Source organism: Peromyscus maniculatus, chromosome 7, assembly GCF_049852395.1.
Source record: "Peromyscus maniculatus bairdii isolate BWxNUB_F1_BW_parent chromosome 7, HU_Pman_BW_mat_3.1, whole genome shotgun sequence".
In the NCBI taxonomy this organism is placed as follows: domain Eukaryota; kingdom Metazoa; phylum Chordata; class Mammalia; order Rodentia; family Cricetidae; genus Peromyscus; species Peromyscus maniculatus.
This window is the reverse complement of record NC_134858.1, coordinates 17584135-17597235: the sequence shown is the minus strand read 5'-3', so window position 1 is coordinate 17597235 and position 13101 is coordinate 17584135. Positions and strand designations below refer to the sequence as shown.

At 49.5% G+C, this 13101-nt stretch overlaps 1 protein-coding gene across 12 annotated transcripts in view; it reads right to left on the bottom strand.

Moving 5' to 3' along the window:
* Smarca4 (SWI/SNF related BAF chromatin remodeling complex subunit ATPase 4) overlaps positions 1–13101 on the bottom strand; it is a 94007-nt gene that overhangs the window by 35623 nt on the left and 45283 nt on the right. For all 12 annotated transcript variants that reach the window (XM_042280512.2, XM_076575862.1, XM_076575858.1 and 9 more), the window contains exons 15-19: positions 12834–12984; positions 9806–9969; positions 3718–3784; positions 2696–2806; positions 1109–1351 (exon numbers count right to left, since the gene is read on the bottom strand). In XM_042280512.2, coding sequence (XP_042136446.1) covers positions 1109–1351; positions 2696–2806; positions 3718–3784; positions 9806–9969; positions 12834–12984 — 736 coding nt within the window. The remainder of the gene's footprint in view (positions 1–1108; positions 1352–2695; positions 2807–3717; positions 3785–9805; positions 9970–12833; positions 12985–13101) is intronic.

Genomic DNA, 13101 nt, shown 5'->3' with positions numbered 1-13101 from the left:
TGTTTAATACAGAAGATGTTGTTCATTTCCTTGTGTGTGAGGAGATACAGACCACAAGGAGGTCACAGTTGACTCTCTCATTCTATCGTGTGGATCCTGGAACTTGAACTCACGTCATCAGGATTGGTGACAAATGCCTTTAGTTGATGAGCCATCTCGTTAGTCAGGGCTCTAGTTTATTTATTTATTCACATTTTAAAATGTATTCATTTAATTTTTGGGATTTTGATAAAGAGTTCCTCTGTGCAGCCCTGGCTGTCCTGGAACTTGCTCTGTAGACCAGGCTGGCTGCGAACTACAAGATCTGGCTACCTCTGCCCCACCAAGCCCAGCTCCTAGGGCTCCGTTTGGAATGAAAATCAGGAAGGAGAGACAACTAAGATGGCCTGAGCTTTTGTGCGGCTCTCTGGTCATCCCTTTTAGAGCTTCCACTCTGAGGAAAAGAAGCACAGCTATAGCTGTGGGCCTTGGCTCTGAAAAAGGAGGCTCGAGAAGAGGCTCTTTCATGACATGGATTAGAAAAACCCCTTTTCCCGTTCACAAGGCCTGCCGCATCAGCATGCCTCCAGGGAGGAAGGGGACTTGCAGATGAGAGCAATGGATGCCTTTCTACAACCTAAGAAGGCCTTAAGAGGAACAAATGGCAGCGGTCAGCAGCCTGTGGGTTTGGCCAGGCTCACAGGCTAGTTGTTTAACGCCCTCACAGTGCACAGGGCTTGCTGTGGGCTAGCAGAGCAGATAAAGACGTGTCTTCCTTCCCCCAGAAGACCTGCTCTCCATAGTACGGAGAGTGTGGGCTTTAGACGCAGCCCCACCTCCCAGCAACTGGACAAGATACTAGCTGTAGTGTTCTTTGTAAACAGCGTCCAAGTCGGACCCCACAGATGTCTTAACTAAACTTTGTGAGCTCCGTGACACCCTCCCGGCAAGACCTGATCCTCATGGAGGTTCCACAGTCCCCACTGGGACACCTGACTGCCGCCGACTGGAGTCCTGGTGACTGCACAGGCTGTGCTGCTGTGTGGACAGGAGGAAAACACAGCCAGTTTCGGGTGGCTGAGCCTGGGACAGCTCCTCAGCAGCCACTCTCTACCCCAGGCAAGCTCACCTTCTCTCCTGTCATGGCAAAGGGGGCGTTGAACCACTGTTCGAAGGTGCTGCAGCTCTTGAAGATGGTGGGCAGCAAGAAGTTAAGCAGTGCCCAGAGCTCAGGCAGCTTGTTCTGCAGTGGAGTGCCTGTCAGAAGCAGGCGCCGAGGGGCCACGTAGTGTGTGTTGAGGACCTGGGTCAGCTTGCAGTGGTGGTTCTTCATGCGGTGGCCTTCATCCACAATCATGTACTTCCAGCGGATCTGCAAAGACAAGATGTGGTAGCAGGGTTGCCAAGTGACCAGTGTGTCTGGTGGGAACCCCCAGACATAGACTCTCCAACACACGAAGTGGGGACACACGATTAAAGAGCTGAGCCCAGATTGTGTTGTCAGGACACAAAAAGAACTCTGGTTTCCCAAACAGTGACAGGAGACAGTGCTCAGCACCTCACCCCCAACTGGAAGGCACCTGGAACATTTGCCACGAGCAGCCATGCCACTACAGCAGCGACACAAACACGGCTGAATGTGGCTTCCGGGTGGGGCAGTGCCAGACCTTTCCTCGACAGTCTGCCAGGGGCTCCACACCCCAAGGACAGGGCTGGACAGTGTGAGGATGGGGTAGGAGCCCCAGGAAGATTCCTGGCTATGTCTCCTATAACCACAATGACTTCCATCTCTCACAACAGGACTGTTCAAGGTACCATTTGAAGATACAGAAGCTTGGCATTTACATCAATGTGAACCACTGCCGGGAAGCAAGGAAGGGTATTTTCAGGGCCTCATGCATGGCCTGGGGTGGATTTGGTTTTGTACACTAGAGATGGTGCCCTGTGGAAGGCCTATATGGTAAAGGCTGCACTGGTGTAATCACCTGCAGGCTAGGAAACCAGTGAGTGCACACATTGCTAGCACTGTGCAGGGAAATCTGGCTACGGGCAGAGGGTCCCATCCCCATGTGAGCTCTTTAATACTTCCTGTTGGAACACCAGCCATGGGGGCCCAGCCTAGCCCCCCGGCTTCCATCCCGGTCCACACTAGGAAAACAAGCTTGGACAGATAGAGACTGGGTAATTTCATGCCACTTACAGCTCTCAGTACCATCAGGCAAGGCCGCCCTGGACAGGGGCCCTGCTCTAGACCAGCATCCTAACATACCTCCACCATACTGCTCACCTTCAATTGCTCCCTAAAGTGTCCACTAGGATCCACAGTCAATGTTATGGGATAGCCCAACCCCAAGAAGAGGCCCACTAGGACCACATACCCGGGTGGCCTTGTCTCAATCGGATAGGTCACTCAAGGAAGTCAGGAGACAAGTGAAAAGGCTCTCGAATAGAGGCTGTGGGAGATGGGTGAGAGGTACTTGTCCAGGTTCTGTGGGGAATCCGTACCTGACCCAGGGTCGGCTTAGGCTGCTGACGGAGCCAGGGCAAGGCTGTGCACCACACAAGTGCACAGCAGCTGTGATTTGCTATCTGTGCAGATGAAGCACTGAGGGAGTCCTTGCAAGGAGCTGACACAGGTCTATCAGGCATCAAGGTCATTTACAGCCTGAGCTCTAAGGCCTACTGTGTTACTGTGTTCTAGGTGAGGATACGCTACCTTGGCCAGGATATGTTTGTCTTTGATGATATACTCATAGGTGGTCAACAAGACATTGAACTTCCCACTGCGAAGCTGGGGGACGAAAGCTCGTCTTGCTGCTGGAGAGCCCTGTAGAGACGGGATGCAAACAGTTTAAACTAGTGAAGAGTGTTCCTGAAGAAGGAAGATGGTCCTTGCCAAAGGTATTCTGAGATTTTGCTGGGCAAGACTGCTAGCCTTCTCTGATTCTGCCATGAGGAACACCCGCTGCAGGGGAGGAATGGACACAGGGCACCTGGGGAAACAGGGCTGCCTACATCATTGCTGGTGTCTCATCCCCTCCCCTCTTCCTAACCTGGAAGCTAGGTCCTCTCCTTGACCAGGCAATAACCACTACAATCACCTGGCTCCTCCCCACTGCCCAGTCCTTCCTCATTTCTAGTCCCCAGGTGCCTCCCTGACTACCTTCTAGACACATCAAGCTCTACCACACAGCAACAATGTCCGTACATCAGAGGCACAGGACGAAGAGCCTGAGGCAGAAGTCAACAGTGCTATGCTTCGGTGGACCGGTGCCCTTTCGACCTGTTTCCGATGCCCACATCTGTGGGCTACAGGCCCCATCCTAATACAGTGAGCACGATGCAGCACAGGCCTGGCTAGGTATTCAGAACACTCAGCATCATGCCACATCAATGGTCTGTGTTAGTTCTGTTCTCATATACAAATGGGTTTTAACCAGAGTTCTGATGAAGACAATTCTCCAGTGAACTTATCCATGTCTATCATGTATATTAAAATATATACTGCAGAAACCATGTTTCCAAAAATGGAGCATTTAGTTTTGACTTAAAAAAAAAAAAAGTATTTATGCCACAAAATACATAACCATCCATTCTGCATAATGACTAACAACACCACATGTGCATCAAATAAGCGCCAGGCCTGGGAGGGAGCCTTGTGTCTCTAACACATACGGGCGTCTGTCTCTCTGTGCTCCTTTGCCCTCCCTGCCCATGCCTGTGTCTCCGATGACGTACCTTGTAGGAAACCTTCACCACTGAGGGGGCCCACTTGTCGAATTCATATGCCCAGTTTGACAACGTCCTGCAGGGAAAGGAAGGGACAGTCACATTCTTCTCAACTAGACAACAGAGAAGCTGACAGGCCTGGTATTCAGAATACCATAGTAAACTTAATGTGCCCCATAAGAGCTTTGTGCACAGGGGTGGGAAGGGTGAGGTGGCGGCAGCCAGAGAGAAAAGGATAACACCCTGTTCCAGACGGGAAGAACAGACACACGAAGATATGGTGCCGGTACAGCTGGCCCAGGGCAGAGCCAGCACAGGTCTTAGGTAGCCAGCCCTGTCTCCAGTATGTGAGACACTACAGATCTGCTGCAGCGACTGGGCCTGGCCTCCCAATGTCAGAGACTGCGGTTCAACACATGGAAATACAGGACACATGGTGAACCTGGCACCAACTCAGAGACCAACACTGGAAGCTATAGATGACCTGACCCAGAAGGGGGAAAGCAGAGTGTAAGCAAAGACCAGGAGCACAGGAGAAGGGGGAGAACCAAGACCTTTCCTCAGGACAGACCTGAGAGCCTTCTTCCTTGGACAATCCCAGGAGACTGAGCAGGAGAGAAATGGCTGAGATAGATATGGTTCAAGATATAGAGATTGCTCTCCATTTTTGGTTTTCCTCCCAGAAACTCCACTCCTAGGCTCTCTGGTAAATGCCTAACTGTCCCATCTAGTGACAGTTCCAATTCCTGGGGTCACACTGGCAAAGGGTTAAGCTTAGCTGGAATATGCTACCAAGGCCCTTACTCTGCCATCCTTCTAGCAACCCAGGTGAGACGATAGAGACAGTGTAGTCACTTTGCAGCCATAAGGTGCACAGCCTACAGACAGCTGTCACCAAGTAAGAGTGAAGGAAAGAGCACTTAAAGGCAGTGGTGGCTCACTCCTTTAATCCTAGCACTCAAGAGGTAGAGGCAGGGCTACACAGAAAAATCCTGTCTCAAAAAACAAACAGGTTGTGAGCAGGAGGAGCTGTGCCCATTAATCATCTGACTTGTGGTGGGCATGAGTGGAGGAGGTGGCCCTGGGGTCATGGGAATGGAAGAGCTGTCCCTACCCCTCGACTGTCCGATACAGTGGAGCTGGCTCTGATGGTGCAGGTGTGGGACAGCCCAACCTGAGGGCATGAAGGCAGGAGAACTGGCCCTGCCCCCTTGCTCATTGCTTCAAGAGGTGAATCAGCCGGGGCAGTGCTGGAGCGCTCCCCCTGGTGGTGAGGACAGGGAGAACCGGCGGGCTGACCAACCCTGCAGCTGTCCAAACACAGAACCAGGGCTATGAGCTGGCCCACCCCAACATGCACCCCATGTATGATCTGCTGGAGTACGTGAAGGGGCCTGACCCACACACCCGAAGCTACAGGATCTCCACAACACATGAGTCCCAGGGAGGCCCAGCATCCATAGCGTAACAGAAATCAGAGGCCTCAACCAGATCAATGACTCTTTGCAATGAACCCTTGCAAGTAAAGATATATGGACAAAGAGGTACTGTGTGACTCACTGTTTTACACAGCAGCTTCCATGACGAGCTTTTCATTTTTTTCTCATAAATTTTGTTTTATTGGTGGGGGGAGTTGGCAGGGGCAGAGAGCAGATACAAAGGGATGGAGAAATGAATGACATCAAGATGCATGATGTGAAAGATATATATAGAATTAAAAAAAAAAAAGATAAATAAAACTTTAAAAGTAAGGAGAGGCTAGAGAGGCTGTCCTGGAATTTCACATTTACTGTTCGTTGGTCACTTGTTTGTTTGGTTTTGGTTTGTTTGTTTGTTTGTTTTTCAAGACAAGGTTTCTTTTTTTCTTTTTTTAAAGATTTATTTATTATGTATACAGTGAGTGTTCAGCCTGCAGGCCAGAAGAGGGCACCAGATCTCATTACAGATGGTTGTGAGCCACCATGTGGTTGCTGGGAATTGAACTCAGGACCTCTGGAAGAGTGGTCAGTGCTCTTAACCTCTGAGCCATCTCTCCATAAGGTTTCTTTGTGTAGCCCTGGCTGTCTTGGAATTCGCTCAGGACTACTCACAGAGATGGCCTGCAGAGTGCTGGGGTTAAAGGTGTGCACCACTACCAAACAACAAAAACCCAACCAACCAACCAAAGTAAAGAACCAGGAGCCTGGGTGCCTGGCAGCACTGGGAGCTATTGGGCCTACCCTATGCCCAGATAGGAGGCCGCCCTTAGGGAATACTAGCCACACCCCTGACACAGGCTGAGCTACTATCATACTATTGCAAAGCATGATGGAAGCCCAAGAAAGGCAGGAAGAGAAGGCTTGAGGGCCATGGAGCCATGCAGTAGGGGGAGGACAGCCAGCATGTCCTAAGGAGCCCGGCAATCAGGACAGATAGATGCAGGGATACAAGCCAAGGAACTCTACATGGGAAGAGCAGAGCAGCGGGCAGGAAGTGACAGCTGGGGATGGGACGCTAAGACACCCGGGTACAGGCAGTGCGGCTAACCAGGAGGGGGTGAGAGTGATGAGCATATTCCTAGACAGGTGCCATGTGGAAAGACTGTAGTAAGTCTAGGGTCACATCCACTGAGGCAGAAGCAAGGAGCTCCTGAACCATGGCTGTGGACTGCTGTGGTGGTTTGAATGGGAATGGCCCCATAGGCTCCTATATTTGAATATTTGGGCTCAGTGGCTGAAACTCTTTGGGAAGGGCAAGGAGGTGTAGCCTGCTGTAAGAGGTGTGTCTCTGGAGGGCTAGAGAGATGGCTCAGCAGGGCACTGGCTGTTCTTCTAGAGGACCCAGGTTCAATTCATAGCAACCACATGGCAGCTCTCAACTGCCTGTAACTCCGGTTCTAGGAGGTCTGAAACCCTCACACCAATGCACTTAAAATAAAAGTTAAGGGCTGGAGAGATGGCTCAGTAGTTAAGAGCACTGGCTTCGGCCGAGCGGTGGTGGTGCACGCCTTTAATCCTGCTTAGGAGGCAGAGCCAGGCGGATCTCTGTGAGTTCGAGGCCAGCCTGGTCTACAGAGTGAGATCCAGGACAGGCACCAGAACTACACAGAGAAACCCTGTCTTGAAGAAAGAAAAAAAAAAATCAAAAAGAAAAAGAAAGGAAAGGGAAGGGAAGAAAAAGAAAAGAAAAAAGAGAGCACTGGCTGCTCTTTCAGAGGACCTGGGTTCTACTCCCAGGACCCCATATTTCCAGTATCTCTCTTTGCTCACACTTGTGCATTAGTATTTGAGTTCTCAGGTTACTCTGCCACCACTAACTCTCTAAAATCCTAAGCCAATAAAAAGCTTTCCTCCTTCCTAAGATGCCTTGGTCGTGCAGTTTTGTCACAGCAACGGTTTTCACTACACGCTGTGAGCTTCAGACAAAGCAGCTGTCCTGCAGTGGGAAGCAGTTCCTTAGTCCAACTGGCAGAGACTCCTGCTGAGGAGAGCAGGAGACAAACAGCAAGACAGGAGAAAGTCTGATCCGCTGCGCCTATAGTTGTTGTGGTGGAAGCTCCACCTCAGCCCCGGCACGCATGGGCCCCTGGGTGAAATAAACGTGTCAGGAGTTACGGGCAGTTTTAAGGCAGTTTCACTGAGATGTTGGGAAATGAACTCTGGTCTCTGGAAGAGCAACAGGCACTACACTAACCAGAGTCATTTCTCTATCCCCTTTTGTTTTCCTTGAAACAGTGTCTCATCCTATTTCCCAGATAAGTTTGGAACATCATGCAGCCCAGGCTGACCTCAAACTTGCAACAATCCTCCTGCCTCAGCCTCATGAGTGACTATACAGTATGGTTTCTAACACTGAGGCTCCTTAGGGAATGAGTGGATACAGAACTGGGACAGGAGAAATCAGCTGGGACAAAAAGCAAGAAATGCTCTAACCTCAGAAGGAGCCTGCTACAAGGATAGGGATCCCAACTAAGAGAGGCCAAATCCAAACAATTGGAAAAGCAAAAGAAATGAACCAGTGTTAATGCATAGGCCAAAGCAACAAACACTCACATTCTCACTGGTAGGAAATGGAGTGGCAAAAGGGAAGAACTCCAAATGCTACTTGCGGCATCCACCTATAAAGACAGCTCCATATCCGCATCCCTGAGCACCCAATACAAGTTAGTAGAGCTGGGCTTGGTGGGCGAGTCTTTAATCCCAGCACTCGGGAGGCAGAGGCCAGCCTGACCTATAGCGTGAATCCAGGACAGCCAGGGCTATACGGAGAAACCGACGCAGAAAAACCAACAGTCGAGTGGTAGAGAAAACCACAAGCACCCAGCAAAGATCCCGTCCGAGTGGCATGGTCAGGGTTGCCATGGCATGCTGTGGGCAACACAGACAGGAGGGAAAATGAGGGACTTCACTTCCAGTCACGGGCACAATGCAGCCATGAAGCTGAGGACAAAGCAGGAGCCAATGAAGTACACATCCACACAGGCCTAGGGCATGGTGTGGCAGCAAACACTTGTTTAGCATTCTGAAAACCTAGCTCCACACCCAGCACCTCAAACCAAAGTAGTGCGGAGGCACTCGGAAAGCTGCATCAGAATCTTGAGCTCAAGGCCAGCCTGTGATACCTAGCGAGAATCTGTCTTACAACATAAATGACAATAAAAATGTATCAAAGTCCAAATTATGGAAATACGGATGACCCATGACAGGCCCAAAGTATGGAGCCCTAACAAGCGAGCCTGGACAGAATAATGAACATAAGAGCAAAACTAGTCTAAGTACCTGAGGTTAGAGTGCACTCGGTGGCACCGTGCCAGCGGAGGCCTCACCTGTGACTGAACCTTAGGAACAAAGATGTATTCCAAGGGAAACTGAGAACTAAGTGTGAGGATCTCTTAGTGAGTCGGTGATTGTCTGTGGTCACCCACCACCAGAACAAAGGAAGGAATAAAGCAAATGGAAAGAGAGAGTGATAGCTCTTCCTAGGAGAAGTACAATGAGCAGCCGAAGGAAACATGCAGGTGTACAGTCATGTTTGGCAGCCCTGAAATAATCACTGCAGGCAGGCCTCGTATTGTGGTGGCCGTGATGTCTGCAGCAGCAGAGGAAATGGGGCACCAGCTAGAGCCCGGGACCACCACTAGACACTGAACTACCAAGGGAAACCTTCAGCATGACAGGGAAGGTGCCTGGAGGGTATTGTGCAGTTGGGCCAAGGTCACTATGCCTAACCCGTGGAAGAACAAAGTAGCATTTCAGGCTTCTGCTGACACATGGAGTGGGTAGAACCCAACCCCCAGAGACTTCAGACAAACCCTAACCAAGGAACAAACTTCCTGTCCAGGCCTCAGATGTGATGTGACAAGTCTGTAAAGAACGAAGATTGGAGACTAGGGGCTCGGAATGAACATATGGTAGTGCTGCTGAGGGGCTGCACTCTAGGATGAGGCCCAGTCACATACACAGACAACAGAAGCCATCGGACTATGCTCATAGGCCAGGGGCTGACTGAGGCCCAGAAGTATACCCCAGCCTGGGCCAATGAGAGCCAGCCCAAGGGAGGGCTCAACAGATCAACTGTTTTTTAAGCCAACAGATTTCCAAACCTGCTGAAACCAAGAACTGCAGGATGCCAGATACAAGCCAGCTTGGCCCCGTGCTGTGTATGCCAAGCTAAGATGTCATACAGGAGATGCTGGGCACAATGGGTATGAGAGTACAAAAGCTTTTGCTTAACAGAGCCAAAGCAGCCTTTCCATTCCCTAGGAGGAGTAAGGGGCAACTAAAGAAATCAGTAAGAGCTGACCCATGGGATATATGGGTGGATTCCCCACAACTGCCCTCAGAGCTGGAGGCAGACAGCAATGGGCTGCCGTGTGTCTGTCTCTCCAGCAGATGCACTGCAGTCTTCATACTCAGGAACTCAGACATGACTGATGCAGTGTCTCATCCTATTCTGTACCTAAGAGACAACCATGTAAAGACAGACAGAAGGTGGCCACAATGTGAAGACACGTGGAAGGAGGTCACAGAGGCTCCAGACCAACCCCATGCTACACTCTGGACAATCCACGTCTGCCCTGCAGAACCCAGGCTGTGAACAGAGTCAGGCTCATACATACGAGAGAGGCACAATGATGAGGAAGGGCCCGTTGATACGCTTGTGCTCCATGAGGTATGTGATGAGCGCGATGGTTTGGATGGTCTTTCCCAGCCCCATCTCATCAGCCAGGATGCCATTCAGGTTGTTGTTATACAGGGAAACCAGCCACTCCAAGCCCTTGATCTGTAAGGTCAGAAATGTGAGGACCACGTTCACACAACAAATATGCCACTTGTAAATACCCTACAAGGTACTCTGCCCTGGAATACCCAATTTTTCTGCTGTGCTCACCTTGTCCATGCTTGTGTTATGAAAGCACAAGGGAACTGTGCTAAAAATGTTTTTTGGTTTTATTTTGTTTTGCTTTTAGCGTTCTATTTTTGGTTTTTTGAGACAGGGTTTCACTTGTAACAGCCCTGGCAGTCCTGGAACCCACACTGTAGATAAGGCTGGCCTCAAACTCACAGAGAACCACCCAGGTGCTGGAATTAAAAGCATGCACCACCACTGCTCAGATATTTATTTTTAATGAAAGCCACCTCACAGCACTAACTGCTACCTGACAATAATTTGATGGCTATCAGAAGGCTATGACTAATGTTTCATGCTGTGCTCCCAGCAGAAGACACCTTTCAACCACTGCTGCCTTCTCCAGTCTCACTCCTCTGTCACTGCTAGCCAAAATACACTGTAGCAGAGTCACAGGCTCTCCTATCAGCATGATCCAATGGAGCTGCTTCCTTGTCTTTGATGTAGATTCAAACTCTTCTGCATCATGTACTGTGTTTATCCAAACTACTAAGCCGACCCTCTCTCTACATATTCAATTGCTCATAAGGCACACCTGAATCCCAGATCTCTTTACAAGTATCTGAAAATGAGGCTGGAAGCTGCGCCATTGCATTCTGGCTCTTGGCCAAGGTATGCCAGAGAGGAAGTCCAGAGACCACATGAATGAGACGCCACCTCAGAAACCAACCTATTTATTAATAAATATATTTTAATAATTTTAGACTTATTATTTTATGTGCATGAGTATTTTGGCTGCATATGTGTATGTGTGACACATGTGTGTGTCTTATGCCTGCAGAGGACAGAATATGGTGTTAGATCCCCTGGGACTGGACTTAGAGATCTGAGCTACCATGTGGGTGCTGGGAATCAACCGAGGTCCTCTACAAGAACAACAATTGCCCTTGACCAACTGAGCCATTTCTCTACCTCTAAATGCTTTAAAGACAGGCTTCAGTGCATAGATTAGGAGACAAAGAGAAGCTCAGAATTAAGATTGCTGAAGTGTAGGTAAGGGGACCTTAAGGGCTCTTAAGTGTGGGCATGGGTCACCTAAAACTTGTTTTTATTGTGTGTGATGTACAGGCCATGTATTCATGCATATACGTATGTGGAGGCCAGATGTTATTTATCGGTGTTTCTTAATCAATCTCAACTTCCTTAATATTTACTGAGACAGGATCTCTCACTGAACCAATAACTTTATGATTTGCCAAGTCTAGTTAGCCAGCTTGCCTTGGAGATGATGTCTCCACCTCGCAAGTCAAGTGGTGGGGTTACAGGCAGCCACACCACCTGCCTGGCTTTCATGCCAGTTTAGAGATCAGAATTCTGATCTGAATCTCCCCTCCCCTTTGGTTTAATGAGACAGGGTTTCTCTGTGTAGCTCTGACTGTGCTAGAACTAGCTCCGTACGTAGACCAGGTTGGTCTGGGATTAAAGGCGTGTGCCACCACCGCCCAGCTCTGTTCCTCATTTTTGTGTGGCAAGTGCTTTATCCACTGAGTCATCTCTCTAACCTCCTTCCTAGAACCTTCTCGTTCTCAGGAGTGTGGTAGTGCTTTGAGGTACAGTGGACTAAAAGAAGGAGTGGATGGCCCTTAACAGCCAGCAGCATTGCCTGGCACAGAACCATGGACCACACAGGGAAGCCTGCCACAACAGGATACTTCAATGCCAGAACCATTATGGTTCAAGGGAATGTGAGATGAAAACATCAAATAGCCAACAACTACCTAAATGTTATCATGATGTTAACAACTAAAGGAAGGCTGAAGAGGTATTCAAGGGTACAGTGCTTGCCGACCTCACACAAGACCCTGGGCTCCAGCCCCAGCACCAAACACAAAAATTTATTACATGGATGTATTACAAGTGTGGGCAGAAATTATGCCTTCCACCATGTGGGTGTAAGGGATTGAACTGAGGTCATCAAGCCTGGCATAGAAGCTTTCCAACTGAATATAACACAAGGGAAGAAAGTTTGGACTTTTTTTTTTTTTTTAACACATTAGGTAGGACCTGGGCAACCTGTAATGCTTTTAATTATACTGGCCTGTGGAAAGTTCCAGTGAATGCTGATTTGCCTCTGGAAGCTACACAGTCTAAGAGTTCTCCTAAGAAGAGTGGGCAAGAACAGAGACCACAGTCAAACAGAAGCAGGGAGACATAATCTTTGGATAGAGTGTGGCTAGCTCCCTTCTGGAACCTCAGAGATAAGACTTTACTACCCAGACATAGAAGAATTTCCCAGCCAGTTTGGGAACAGTTAACAGCTATGGTCTTGTCACCCTCATAGAAAACCCTCCCACCACAGGAAGGGCCATTCCTCTGCTCCCAGAACAAAGTCCTGACCAGAGGTCCAGGTGACTATGTGTCTGAGGTATGATACAGAGCATCCATGCAAGGCCCATGTCTGCACTGAGAGGCTAAGTTCTTTGTGCATACAGTGCTCCTCTGCCTAGTGCAAGCACCTGGTGGCTTACTGAAGTGTTATTACCTTCTGGCAGTTAACCTATCTGACCATAGCTGCCTTAGATGAGAAAACTGTCTGGGGACAGTGCTATACACCTTTCCTTAGGCACAGACAGATGGATCTCTGTTTAGTTTGAGGCCAACTTAGTTTACATAATGAGTTCCAAGCCAACCTGGAATACACATTGAGACCCTGTTTCAGAGGAAACAAAACCAGATGGGAAAATTGTACCTAAGTACAGCCAACAGCCACCCGGCCTCCCTGATGCCTCCTGCCTTACCTGGTACTGTTTGAGGACGCCGTTGACCATGAGGGCTGACTGCTTGTCTACTCTCTCTGTGACAGCATGGGCCACAGCATAGTAGGACTGCAGACCACGAGCAAGGGCCTGGGACACGCCGTACTCGTCATCCACATCCTGCTTGGCGTTCCTGGAGGGGCACAAGCTGTGTAAGAACACAGGCTCCTGTCTGTGACAATGTGCTGCCACTAGCTTGAATTAGCTGCCTCTGCCTGTAACTTACGGACTAAACTGCAGGGAACACAGA